This window comes from Lepisosteus oculatus, chromosome 5 (genome assembly GCF_040954835.1).
Source record: "Lepisosteus oculatus isolate fLepOcu1 chromosome 5, fLepOcu1.hap2, whole genome shotgun sequence".
Taxonomy (NCBI): Eukaryota; Metazoa; Chordata; class Actinopteri; order Semionotiformes; family Lepisosteidae; genus Lepisosteus; species Lepisosteus oculatus.
In genome coordinates this window covers 20408117-20420862 of record NC_090700.1, presented here as the reverse complement: position 1 = coordinate 20420862, position 12746 = coordinate 20408117, and the positions used below count along the sequence as shown (strand labels likewise).

The window sequence follows — 12746 nt, the reverse complement described above, 5'->3', positions numbered from 1 at the left end:
AAGGTTATAGCATCCAGGTGATGCAGACACTAGCCCTGGATGTGATCAATTATGTGGTTTGTTCGTAGGTACACCAAGAGGTAGGGGATACAGTATGATCCGGCTTGAAGCTGTTTGAGGGACAACAGCCTGACCATGAGGATGAGGTTAAGTGAGCACATTGGCCGCCCCCCAGGACAGTGATGAGGTGAAGCAGGGGGATGTAAATAAAACAGGTACAGTAGGTCACAGAGGTGTTCATTCATTTATACCAAGGCAGAATGCCAGGTCTGATGTTGTCTCTTCCACGTGTTCACTTCTGTCACCATCAATCTTCGGCCTCTATCAGTCCACTGCTGGAAGAGAAATATCCCAAGACTCTTCTCCAAAGTTCTGTTGTTCTCTCTCTGAACAATAAACCCACTTTATCTTTTCATCTTTCAGAAGACCTGTCTCTTGGCTGCTCTTGGTCTCCTGGGAGCCAATGACATATTTCTTTGGCCTAACAAGAAACCATCCTATTCAATATGTGTCCAGCTTTCACCATTTTAGTGTCTTGACTCTTGTAATGATGTTCTTGTTTGTGTACTCAGACTATTAATTATTTTGCTGTCATCTTTTTTTTAATTTCAAGCATATATCTTATATTATATTCTGTGTGTTCTTTAAGCTGTCTGTGGTTTCCAAATCAAATTTTAGTCATGTTTCACATCCATATGCTAATACAGGCAGGACTTATTAGTCAAAGAATCGTTATTTAATAAGACAAGGGTATTAAAAATAGACCCAGGCTATTTAAATCTGTTGTAAGAGTGATTTCTATATCAGGGTTTTTAAAGAAATTTGCAAAGAGTGATTATTATCATGAGCGATGGCAGCAATGATGTTTAAATAAATTTATGCCGCACAGAAATGTTAAGCAGTACAATCCAATTAATTTGGAACAGTGTGACATGAGGCATCCACGGAGCATTTCTGAACCTGTGTCCCTGATGGTTTTAAATGAATGGATAATGGTTGATCTTGTCAAATATTTTTGCCAACACTACATTTTGAAGAAATGTCACTTCCTCAGACACAAAATAATGCATTGACATCTCATGTCATATCTAGTATATTTCCCCCAAATATACAGTAATTGTCATAGCAGAGAATATGGTTATTTCAACTGCAGCATTAAATACTACAGTATGTGCTGATTGAAACAACAACAACAACAACATAATGATAAATCTGTTGAGTTACTCTTAAGGGATATACAGTATTGAGGAATCACTCTTGTGCACCACTTGTGCAGTGGTGTTAGAGTGACAAGTGTAGTAAGTGTCAACAGAAAGAAATAAGACAGAGACAGAGAAATAAAGATGGCTGTGAGCCCAAGAGGCAGGGCATGAGCGGGTATTTTTTTATTTTTAATTAAAGAAACATAATTCCCAAAGATCTGTACAAAGAACAGAAAAAGTTTAACATGGGGCAAAAGATAATTCTTGTATTTGCAATTGCTCTTCTTGCATGACATTCAAAAAGGTATAATAAAACAGAAACAAAAATCTCTACTCTATTTCTCATAGTAAACACCTTAATCTTTTGTCTATGATAGACTTTGTCATCTTCAAAATTAATACAATATATTGTCCGGGCTATAAGAGAGAGACTCAGATTTTCAAGCCTACAGTGGCACATGGCTGCCTGTGTAACACAGGCCTTATGAACTGATGCACAGCAGCAGATTACCACATGTCAATATCCCTACTGCTTTTGACAGATGATTTTTGCATCCAAGTCAGCCCAATATTGACAGGTGATGTAGTTTTGTATAGCATGCAGTAGGCTCTCAAAAACTCTTTTGAATCACAAAGAGGGAACAAATGGAAGTATCCATGCAGTTGGAAATCTATGTACAGTAGAGACACATACAGTAAATGTCCAGTATAGTGAATGGGCCAGGACAGACTGGAGAACTTATGTGTGCATAAGTGTTTTGATGTGCACTAGTCTGAGGAACATTTTGAAATGCACCAGATCCAGGATGGACCTTGAGTTGAGTCTGCTATTCTTTTTAGCACCATAAAAGCTTTTTGAATATCAGCTCTTCTACAGCTGTGGGAACCTGTGTAACCTCCTGGGTAGTGAATTTGGCAGAAAGTGCTTTTATCTTCAGGGTGCGAAAAGAGACAGGGAATTGAGACTGAACCATCTTCAATTGTAGCTAATGAACATTTTCCCTATTGGAACAATTTTCAATGAATGCAGATTAAATCAGATTGTGGACTTGATGCAATCTCCCAAGCATGTCTTCTGAGACTGTGAAGTCCCCCCACTTCCCTTAAGTAAAATGAGAATTGTGTAGCTTAGGTAATTTGATTAAGAAAATTTGAATATAAGTTTGCTTTTGTACATACCCAGGAAAGGTAGAAAGGGCAGGGCTAAGACATAAGGATCCTCCAATCAAGAAGTGGACCTACAGTTAAAAGGACATTTTAATATGTAAATGACATGCTGGCTTTTATGGTTTGAACAAAAACATAAAAGCTGAGCTATTGTGACTACCAACATGTTCCTGTTCACATTACTGTAGATCAACTCCAAGGCTGTACCTCACTGTGAACACAATCAATGATAAAAGATGGTTTTCTTGATATTTCTGCTTTTTGGTATTTTCCTAAATGCAATAGGTAAGTCTGCTAACTTTGTTACTGGATTTTTACAACTAGTCATTGAGTCACACCAGTTGGTCTAGTTTCATTTCTCCAAATGTACATTTGATATGTTCACCTCAATGTTCTACTGTATTTCAAGCTTTGAGCTTTTATAGCCTAGAGACAGAATTTTATTCTTTGGATGAAATGGAAAACAAAGACAAATATTCCAAAAACCTTTCCAAACCTTAAAATATATTTGGAGCATTTTAAATAGCAAAACCATTAGGTACTTTACCATTGTTCATATGTATAATTTATAAACTTGATACTGTAAATGCTGTATATACAGTATATAACATGTTATTAATGGTACTGTAAATGTGTGTCAGTTAAATATTTGGCATGGTTTTAAGCTGCTATATTCTATAATATAATATTAAAAAAAGGAGACTGAAAATATTTCACCTACAGTCCAATTACCAGCATGCTTAAAGAATAAATTGAGAGATATAGCTTAATGTTTGTAGATCATTAACTGAGAATTAACATGAATACATTTGATTAAGAAATAAAATGCATCTGAAAATGAGTCAGTACTTGTGGCTTGCATATTATTTGTGCTTTTTTGGTAAGCGAAGATCAGACTGAACTGTTTTCAGGCACCGGCGAAGAAGTGAAATCACTTTCAGAGATTCTCGCCCCCATCTTTCTGCTTTGGAGATTCGTTTTGAACTTCAGGAAATACCACAAAAGAGGTGTTTACGGGTTTTAAGACATTCCTTGAGAATAGTTTCAGTATTAGTGTTAGCATAGTGCACAGTCAAAAGAATGCCACTGCTGGTCTGCACATCACAGAAATGCTGTCCGATTGCCTTGGACAGTAGCACTGGGGATGAATCCTTTCCTTTCTCTCCTTCCATCTATCCCACATCTTCCAATTCAGGGTCATGGGATAGCTGGAGCCTATCCCAGCAAGCAACGCTGGGATTGCAGTCCATCGCAGGACAAACAGACATAGACATGCACACACTCACACCTACCAGTTTGTCTTTGGACTGTGGTAAGAAACTGGAGCCCCCAGGGAAAACCCTTGCAAATACAGAGAACAGCATCCAAACTTCACACAGACAGTGCCCTAGGTATAGGTATAGGCCCTAGGTATAGGTCCATAATAATAAGTGTTTTTCTGGACACTCCACTCAAAGCACTTTACAGGTAATGGGGACTCCCTCCTTCCACCCCCAATGTGCAGTACCCACTTGGATGATGTAACGGCAGCCAAAGTGCACACAGTATGCTCACCACATATCAGCTATCTGTGTGGAGGAGAACAGAGTGGTGAAGCCAGTTCACAGATGGGACATATTAGGAGGCCATGATTGGTAAAGTCCAATGGGAAATTTGGCCAGGACACCAGGGTAACAACACTACCCTTTTTGAGAAAGGCCCTGGAATTTTTAATGACTACAGAGAGTCAAGACCTCAGTTTTACATCTCATCCCAAGGATGGCACCTTTTTATAGTATACTATCCCTGTCACTGGGGCATAAGGACCACATAGTGAGTGCCCCCTGGTGGCCCCTCTTCCAGTCGCAAGTTTTTCCCAGGAGGTCTCCCATCCAGGTACTGACCAGGCTCACAGCTGTTTAGCTTAAGTGGGTTGTTAGTTGTTAGTTGCAGGGTTATATGGCTTATGGCAATTAAAACCTACGCACACTCTCCTCTCTGCTCTGAAAGGTAATTGGTAACCATTCTAGTTATGAAAGCCATGAGCTAATAATAATCAATTCCCAGGCACCTCTTTAATACTTTTAGTCCCAAAGGATGCCAAAGTGCTTTCCACTCACTTCAATCGCACCTGAAGTGCTGAACCCCCCAGGGTGACAGACATTGTGTGCCAGCAGCCCCACTACACAAAAGGACAGAAAAGTGAGAAAATCCTTATCCCATCGAATTAAAAAGAAGCCTATGTTAATATCTCTATTTTTTCAAAAAGTACTATTTGATCTATACTACTGTACTTACAATAGTAATTTGGTTTTTCCATCTCAGGTCTGAATAGGTGCCTTATTACCTACAGCAGCTACTGGAATCTTAAGGCTATAAAGTAATAATGCTGCTGTCATTTAAGATATGGAAGGGTGAGGCAACTAAATCACCTTGTCTATTAATAAATGATCAGATGTGGGCCTAATCACTTTGAGACAGAGTGGGGAGATGGTGAATGAGTGGTCAGGCAAACTGTGCACCAATCTTTATTTGACTCCATGCTTTATAGGACTGTAAACTTTAATGACTCTTAAAACTGAAGGTTACTTTTGGATGTATGATGAAGCCTCTGCTACCAGGTGTGCATCTTAGTCCTTGACATATTTTTTATCCAATGACATAGTGAGTAAATCTAGCTGTGGGCTACACAGGTAAATTCTGAATTACCTTCTAAAAGACCTTCAAATTAGAAGCCAATCAGTTATTGCAGAGTAACAAGTTATTTATATGGACTCGGAGTAATGGCTGAAACAGTCAATATATGCTTGATTGTAAATCAGAAATCGCTGAAGGTATACTTGAGTGAGTAAGTGAGGCAGTATTGAAGTAAGAGGCCTGTTTGTCCCTGACTCTGACAAGTGCTGATATTCTACCCAAGAGAAGAGGGAAGCCGTCATTAGATAGTGAAGGATATTTTCTGTACTTTATGTTTGGTTAGATTTTATTACTTTAAATCTGTGGTTATTGGCCTATGTTTCTGTTCAATACTGCAAACTATTTACAGTTGTAAGAAAAAGTTTGTGAACCCCTAGGAATTATATGGATTTCTGCATGAATGACTCCTAAAATGTGATCTGATCTTCATCTAAGTCCTAATAATAAATTGTCACGATTATAGTCCCTCCTCCTTAAGGGTGCTCCGGCCCTTTCACTTTAGACTTGATTATGTGCACCTGACCCCTGTTCCCAGTCCACCTTAAAAGCCAGGCGCTGACGTTCTTCAGGGCTTTGCATCTGATTTCCGTATCGTGCGAGTCCGGGATCTGGAAGCGCCTGGTCCTGTTAAGGTTTTAATCTCTGTTCTCGTTCCCTGTCCGCCGGTTCTGACCCGGTTCATGTTTTTAATTCCTTGTTGGATGGATCACCTGGCTATAGATTTATTCTTGTGTTTTTGGATTACCCTCTGGATTACTTTTGGATTGTTTGCCTTGGCCACACCTCCCCCGTGCAACAGCGCACTTTGGACACGCCCCCCTGTTTTCATCCCCGTATTCCTGCATGACTTTTTCCTAGTATTTCCTCACAATTTTGGATTGTGTCGTCCGCATAGGGTCTGAAAAGAACTGATCGTTACATAAATACAGTCTTATTTAACAAACAACACACTAAACATTTTGCATTGCTACAGTATCTTTATTGAACAAATGGTTTAAACAATCAAGGTCATTGATGGACAAAAATGTGTGAACCTCTAGGATAATTACATATTGAAAAGAGGGTACTTGGAGTTGGGTGTTCCAATCAATGAGTCGGGTGTTCAAATCTAAAGAGATTTCAGAGGACCTCAGAAGAAGAGTTATTGACACTCGTAAGACTGGAAAGGGATACAAAAGGATTTCTAAGGACTTGGGCCTCCATCAGTCCACAGTCAGGCAGATTTACAAATGGAAGAAATTCAGCACCGTTGCTACTCTCACTAGGAGTGGGCATCCTACAAAGATCAGTGCAAGGGCATGCCATACAATCCTCAAACAGAACCCTAGGATGACAGCTTAGGATCTGCAGGCATCTCTTGCATTTGATAATGTCTGGTGTTGTGTGTGTTGTTTGTTAAATAAGACTGTCTTTATTTATTATTATCCCTTAGATGAAGATCAGATCACAATTCCAGAGGGTCTCAAACATTTCGTCACAACTGTAGAAAGCATGGTCCCACTTTTGTCAGAAATTTGCACTTCACAATTTGCAAAGACAATTTCCAAAGTTTTTAAAAGACAACGTGGTGAATGCAAGATTGTTGTTATTCCTTTTTTCTTTTTTGCATTTTTAAATGGCAGAAATAAACGAAATGTAATGGAGCAGTAGTTAGTATTTAGGCCATGCAGCAATGGGGTCTATACCTATGTTTCTCCGCATGCTCTTATGGGTTTCCTCTGGGTGCCGTGGTTTACTCCTACACTATACAGATGGTTAATTGGTTTCCGGAAAAATTGGCCCTGCTTTGTGTGTGTGTCTGTCTGCTCTGCAATAGACTGGAGTCTGGTCCAGGGTGTATCCAACCCTGCACCTGTTGCTTGCCAGGACAGACTCTGGCTCCCCGACAAGGTTAGAAAATGGATGTAATGGAACTTAAAGCCTTTCCCACCCAATTACATTTTAAAAACTTGATTACATCAAAAACCATTCATGTTACATTTTCAAATTCCTGCCTACAGAATAAGCAATGATGGCAACCTGCAGTAGTTTTAGTTAATCCTCTGTAGGGTTTTTGCTAAAATAAAAAGAGTTTTGTTTTGAAAACTGGATGGGGGTTTAATTAACCCATAAAACTAAATATCACATTTAATTTAACATGAGCTCACTAATCCAAATGAACCCTTTTTAATACTTGTAGCAATTTTCCCAAACCACTTTTCTTGCTGTGCAGTAAATTTACATTTTGTCTCATATATGACAGGAAACTGATATCGTTAAAACCCATTTTCTGTTAATAAGTGACACTTCCCATAGTTCATATTCATAAAATTGAACGTGTCGTTTTTTAACGGCTATTGTGGCTTTAGTTACACGAGAGGAAGTTTACCCCGGGTTGCCTGACTCAATGACTGCAGTCAAAATGGAAAGAAAGGTTTGGTTTCAAAATCTGTCATAAACTGCTGCTTGGATTAAGTGTTTTTTACAAATTTCTTGTGAGAACTGAAAGAGAGATTGTGGGTTGGGTTTCTGTGCCAGACATGCTAATAATATTTTTTTTCAATGGCATACATTTTTCTAAAGGCATGATCGGCTGGCATTCCTTTTAGCAGTAATGTGGTTTACAATGTGTGGCAGAGTACAGGTAAATGATGGGGCATCTCTTCTAGTTTTATAAACCATTAGCCTACTAAAGCAGAAAAACACTAGACAGAAACTTGAAAAACTACCTGTGATAAAAATCTTCCATGAAGTTAATGGAGTACAGATTTACGCTCTTTACTTGTTTGATGTTGTTTGCGTTCTGAATGCGACTATCATTTTATCTTTAAAACAATTTAAACCTTAATTTATTTTTAAATTGATTTCAAATTTAGATGGTGTTTTAGATTATGTTCAGTTTAAATATCCTGTTCATTTTTGCCACAGGAAAAGGAAAGAGGGCTTTTCTGTGAGCTCATTTTAATTAATGTTTTCTGAAAACTAGAGCTTTAATTTTTAGATAGTACGAATCATCCAAACAATGAAGATTCCATCCTGCCCTTTGATATTGTATCATCCCCACATTACAATAAGGATTTTATGGTGTGCGACAAAACTGTAAAAAGAAAACAGTTGAAGAGCAGTAGTGCTACTGAAGAACTGAAGAAGGAAGATGATTCAGAAGAGCAGATTTAAAAGAATGAAAAATATATGACCATAAGGAAACTATAGTGCTGATGAAAAGTTTTTGAACCCCCAAAATAAATGTGGAAATTTTGTAGCTTTACAAACCACCTTTTTTGTCGAGCTCCAATGTTGCCCTACAACTCACCATAGGCAACCCACATAAGCTATGTGAGTATGAGCCTGGCCTCTACCTGGAAGGGAGACCTCCTGGGAAAAACTGAGGTTTCTGCTAGAAGAGGTGTTAGTGGGACCAACAGGGGGTGCAAACCCTGCAGTCTGTGTGGTTCATAATGTCCCAGTGTAGTGACAGGGCAATATACTGTAAAACAACTGGACCTAAAACTGAAGTTCTGATTCTCTGTACTCATTAAAAATCCCAGGGTGTTCCTTGAAATGAGTAGGGGTGTTACTTCAGCGTACTTGCCAAATTTCCCATTTGCCTTTAGTAATCATGGTCTCCTAATAAACCCCAACTGAAAGCTGATGTGTGGTGAGTGTACTGGTGCACTATGGCTGCTGTCACATCATCCAGGTGGGTGCTGGTGGTGGAGGGGAGTCCCCATTACCTGTAAAGTGCTTTGAAAAAGTCCAGAAAACACTATATAAGTGCAAGGAATTATTAATTATTATTTTATGTAAATATCCAATAGGGTTTATAGTAATCAATTCCATGTCTCTTGAAACTAAGTGATGCATGAATCAAGCATAACAAAGGTATAGGAGATGTGGAAAAGCAAGTGAATTAAGTAAATTAATTTGTTTTATTAGCTCAATTAAGGGGAAAGAGAATCAGAAGTTTAAATAAAGTAGGTAGATTTTAGGGTCTTGGAAGGCCCTGTCCTGTGTAAAGATCAGAAATGTTGTGAGTTTTGCCTTCACCATACAGATGTGTGGAAACACGTCATGTCACAATCAAAGGAAATCTCTTAAGACCTCAGAAAAAGTGTTATTGATGTTTACTTAACCATTTCTAAAGACTTGGGGTTTCACCAATCCACTGTCAGACAAAAATACAAATACATTTTTCTACAAATCGAGAAAGGTCAAGACCACAGTCACTCTACTCAAAACTGGTGATCATACCAAAAGACGAAAATTATCAAGGGAGTTACAAAGAACCCAGAAGTAACAACCAAGGAACCTTAGTTAATGTGACTATCAGAAAACAACTGAACAAGAATAGTGTTCATGGAAAAGAGCAAGGAGACTGCTCTCCAAAAACATTATAGCTGCCTGTCTGAAGATTGCCAAGGAGCAAATATACAGTACGGTCCACAATGCTTCAGAAACAATTTTCTATGAATAGATATGTCGAAGGAAAAACTCTTTGGCCTCGTTTGATGAAAACCAAACACTGCTTTGAAACAGAACCTCATCCCAATCCTCAAGCATGGTGGTGGGAGTGTGATGCTTTTGGGGCTATTTCTCTGCCTCAGGACCTGAAAGATTTGCCATCATTGACACAACCATGATTTTATCAAAAGAGTCTAGAGGAGAATATCAAGCCATCCATCCATGACCTGAAGGTTAAATAAAAGTAGGTCTTTCAGCAAGAAAGTGATCCCTAATTTACAAGCTCATCTACAAAAGAATGGTGTCAGAAGAAATAAAAATTCTGCATTTTACGACTGCCTATTTAAAGTCCATCCGCATTGACATTTAATGTCAAGACCTGAAGCAAGCTGTCCATTCAAGTCTGCCCTCATGTGTCACAGAGAAAGAGTTCTGTAAGGAGGAATGGGCCAAAATTCCACAAAACCAGTTTGAGAGACTGATCAATGGATACAGAACACAATTAGTTGAAGTAATTGCTGCTCAATGGGGTACCACCAGTTACAGAATCTAATTGAGCAGTTCACATATTTTATCAAACATGGATTTTTAATGGTACATCATTTGAGGATAAATACATGTTGAAAGAGTATCATGCTCAGGTTAACATTACCTATTAGGCTTACTAGGACTTGATTAAGATTTAGTAACACTTTACGTTTCAAATATGTGAAAATACTAATGGGTTCATAAACTTATTTTCAGCACTGTACTGTCTATGCTTAATCTTTCAGGTGATATGATTGTTTTTGGTGGTGTGCTTCACCAACTGAAAGTGAAATCATTATATAATAAATATGAAAAATTACTAATTTAGGGGTTTACTTGTTAAATCTAGAATTTTGTCCAGCCTCTTCTCTTCTCAGAGTTTAGACTTAAACCCCTTGACTGAGGAGCCTGTTCCAGACACCTCTCAACTCGTTGTATACATAAAGATTTTTCTCATCTCTATTCTAAATTAAAAAATGAATTATCTTTAAGGCCGTCTTAATTCTAACTGTAGTTGCTACTGAGTGTGAAATAGTCAGCCGGGCTGACCCTATCTTTGCTTCTTAAGATTTTAAATACTTGGATACAATCTTCTCCTTTGTTTTACCCTGAGGAAATGCAATTATTTTAACATTTCTTTATATGAGGTTCATATTACCTGAGACAATTAATGTTTTTTGTTGCTATTCATTGAACTCTTTCTAAGGCTATTGATCCTTTTGGTAATAAGTTGTCCACAATTGAAAACAATGTTTCAGGTGAGATCTTATTAAAGCACTGTAGAATTTGAACACAAATTCCTTGAATTTAAATTACACTATTTTTCCTTTATGTGCAAACGTTGTTTACTTTTGGATTACTTTCCCACATTGTCTTAATGAGGACATGCAAGAAGCCACAGATTCACATACTGTAGGTCACCTACTACTGTATGTGCAACTCAGAATCTCCCAAATTGTTTCTCATTAAAGTTGGGATTTGTACAGTATATTGTAATATGGATATACTGTGTGTTCCTATACTACTGTATGTGGATTACTTGCTTACCAATATTAGGTGTCATTTGATGAGTGTCTTCCCAGTCCATGAATTTGTCTTGCTGTATTTCCCTTACAGCCTTTTTTGTGTTTGTTCACTTTTCCTATTTGCTTGGCATCTGCAAATTTAGCTAGTTTGTTGGTTGATATCATTAATCTAGATCTAGGAAAATATTAGGTATAAAATGCATATCTGGGTATACCATAGTTTAGATGTACAGTATTACATGTTATGCCCTTTAAAATAACATTCTGTTTCCTGATCATTAACTACTTTTCAATCCATGTGCACACATTACCTTGATATCCTTTGGGTTTTATTTGAAAATTAATCTTTTGTGAGGGACCTTATCAAAAATTTCTGGAAATCTTTCAATATCATGTCGTACTCTTGAGAGATGGCAACTATCTTAGTTACATGGTCAAAGAGTTCTAGTAAATGAGTTAAATGAGATCTAAAATATGTTACCCATTTCTTAGGAGGCCATTATTTGGTAAATGTTCCTGTATTTTGCCTTTAACTAATGTTTCCATAGTTTTACAAGTAACAGAACTGAAATTGATTGGTGAACACTTTTCCTATTCATTTTCATCCTTCTTCTAAACCTCATATGATCATTCATATTCCTGTAATTGCTCAGTATTCCTTCTCTTTTTTTTTCTTTTCAATCAATTGAGAATTGTTGCCACATTTTTAAACCCCCTCACCTCCAATATGAAAACTCAACTCCATCGCGACAGTCTCACTTTCACAATCCAGGTGCGGGTACTTGCTGTTATCTCAAATGTGCATTATTCAGCCATCCCCATTTTCAGGTTCCATGTGGCCTACAAGACTAACATCAGTTAGTGATGCAGGGAGTTGGAGCCTATCCCAGCAAGCAATGGGCACAAGGCTGGATATGCCCTGGACACCAGTATATTACAGGACACAAACACTCACATCTGGGCCATTTGTCTTCCCAGAAGCCAATTAACCTACAAGTATGTCTTTAGACTGTGGGAGGAAACTAGAGCACCCAAAGGAAACCAGCATGAACATACGGAGAGCATACAAACTTCACATATACAGGACCTTAGGAATTGAACCAGGGCCTTGCAGCAATGCTAACCACTGCACCGCCAGACTACCCAGGAAGTAAATCCTCTCTCTTCAATCCTGATGTCATAGTTCTTGCCAGGATAAAAAAGGATTTGCCGTCCCCAAGATAAGGAGTACAGAAGTACCCTGGAGTGTTTTTCAAGTGTTACTCAAGAGATTGGTGCAGTGTCACCAATGTTGCAGACCTGTGCCAGTCTGAGATTATAAAATCAAAATAAGCTCCTAAGTGAAGGTCTCATGATCTATGCCCCCATCCTTAATGATAGTGGGTAATGCAGTGGGAAATGGCCAAAAAGACATAACCATGTAGAGGAAATGAGGATTCTTCGTGGGTCTGTTGTGCTTACTCTCTGTGACAGGGTGAAAAACTTTGCTACAGTATGTAGGAAACAAAGAGCTGAGGCACTGGCTTTCTAGATCAAGATGAGCCAGATGAGGTGTTTCAGGCACCCAGTAAGGATGCTTCCTAAGAGGTTGGTGTTGACGCTATACTGGGCATGGACATGTTCCCCAAGACAAATACTCAAGGCCAGCTCAAGACACATACAGAGACTATATCTCTTTGTTGGCCTGAGAACACTTGAGAGGCCCAGA

At 38.4% G+C, this 12746-nt stretch overlaps 1 protein-coding gene across 1 annotated transcript in view; it reads left to right on the top strand.

Moving 5' to 3' along the window:
* The first annotated feature begins 2155 nt into the window (after positions 1–2155).
* The window catches only part of LOC107076744 (immunoglobulin superfamily member 10), a 40168-nt gene continuing 29577 nt past the window's right edge, over positions 2156–12746 (top strand). The window contains exon 1 of the mRNA XM_015341814.2: positions 2156–2654. Coding sequence (XP_015197300.2) covers positions 2606–2654 — 49 coding nt within the window. The 5' untranslated portion in view covers positions 2156–2605. The remainder of the gene's footprint in view (positions 2655–12746) is intronic.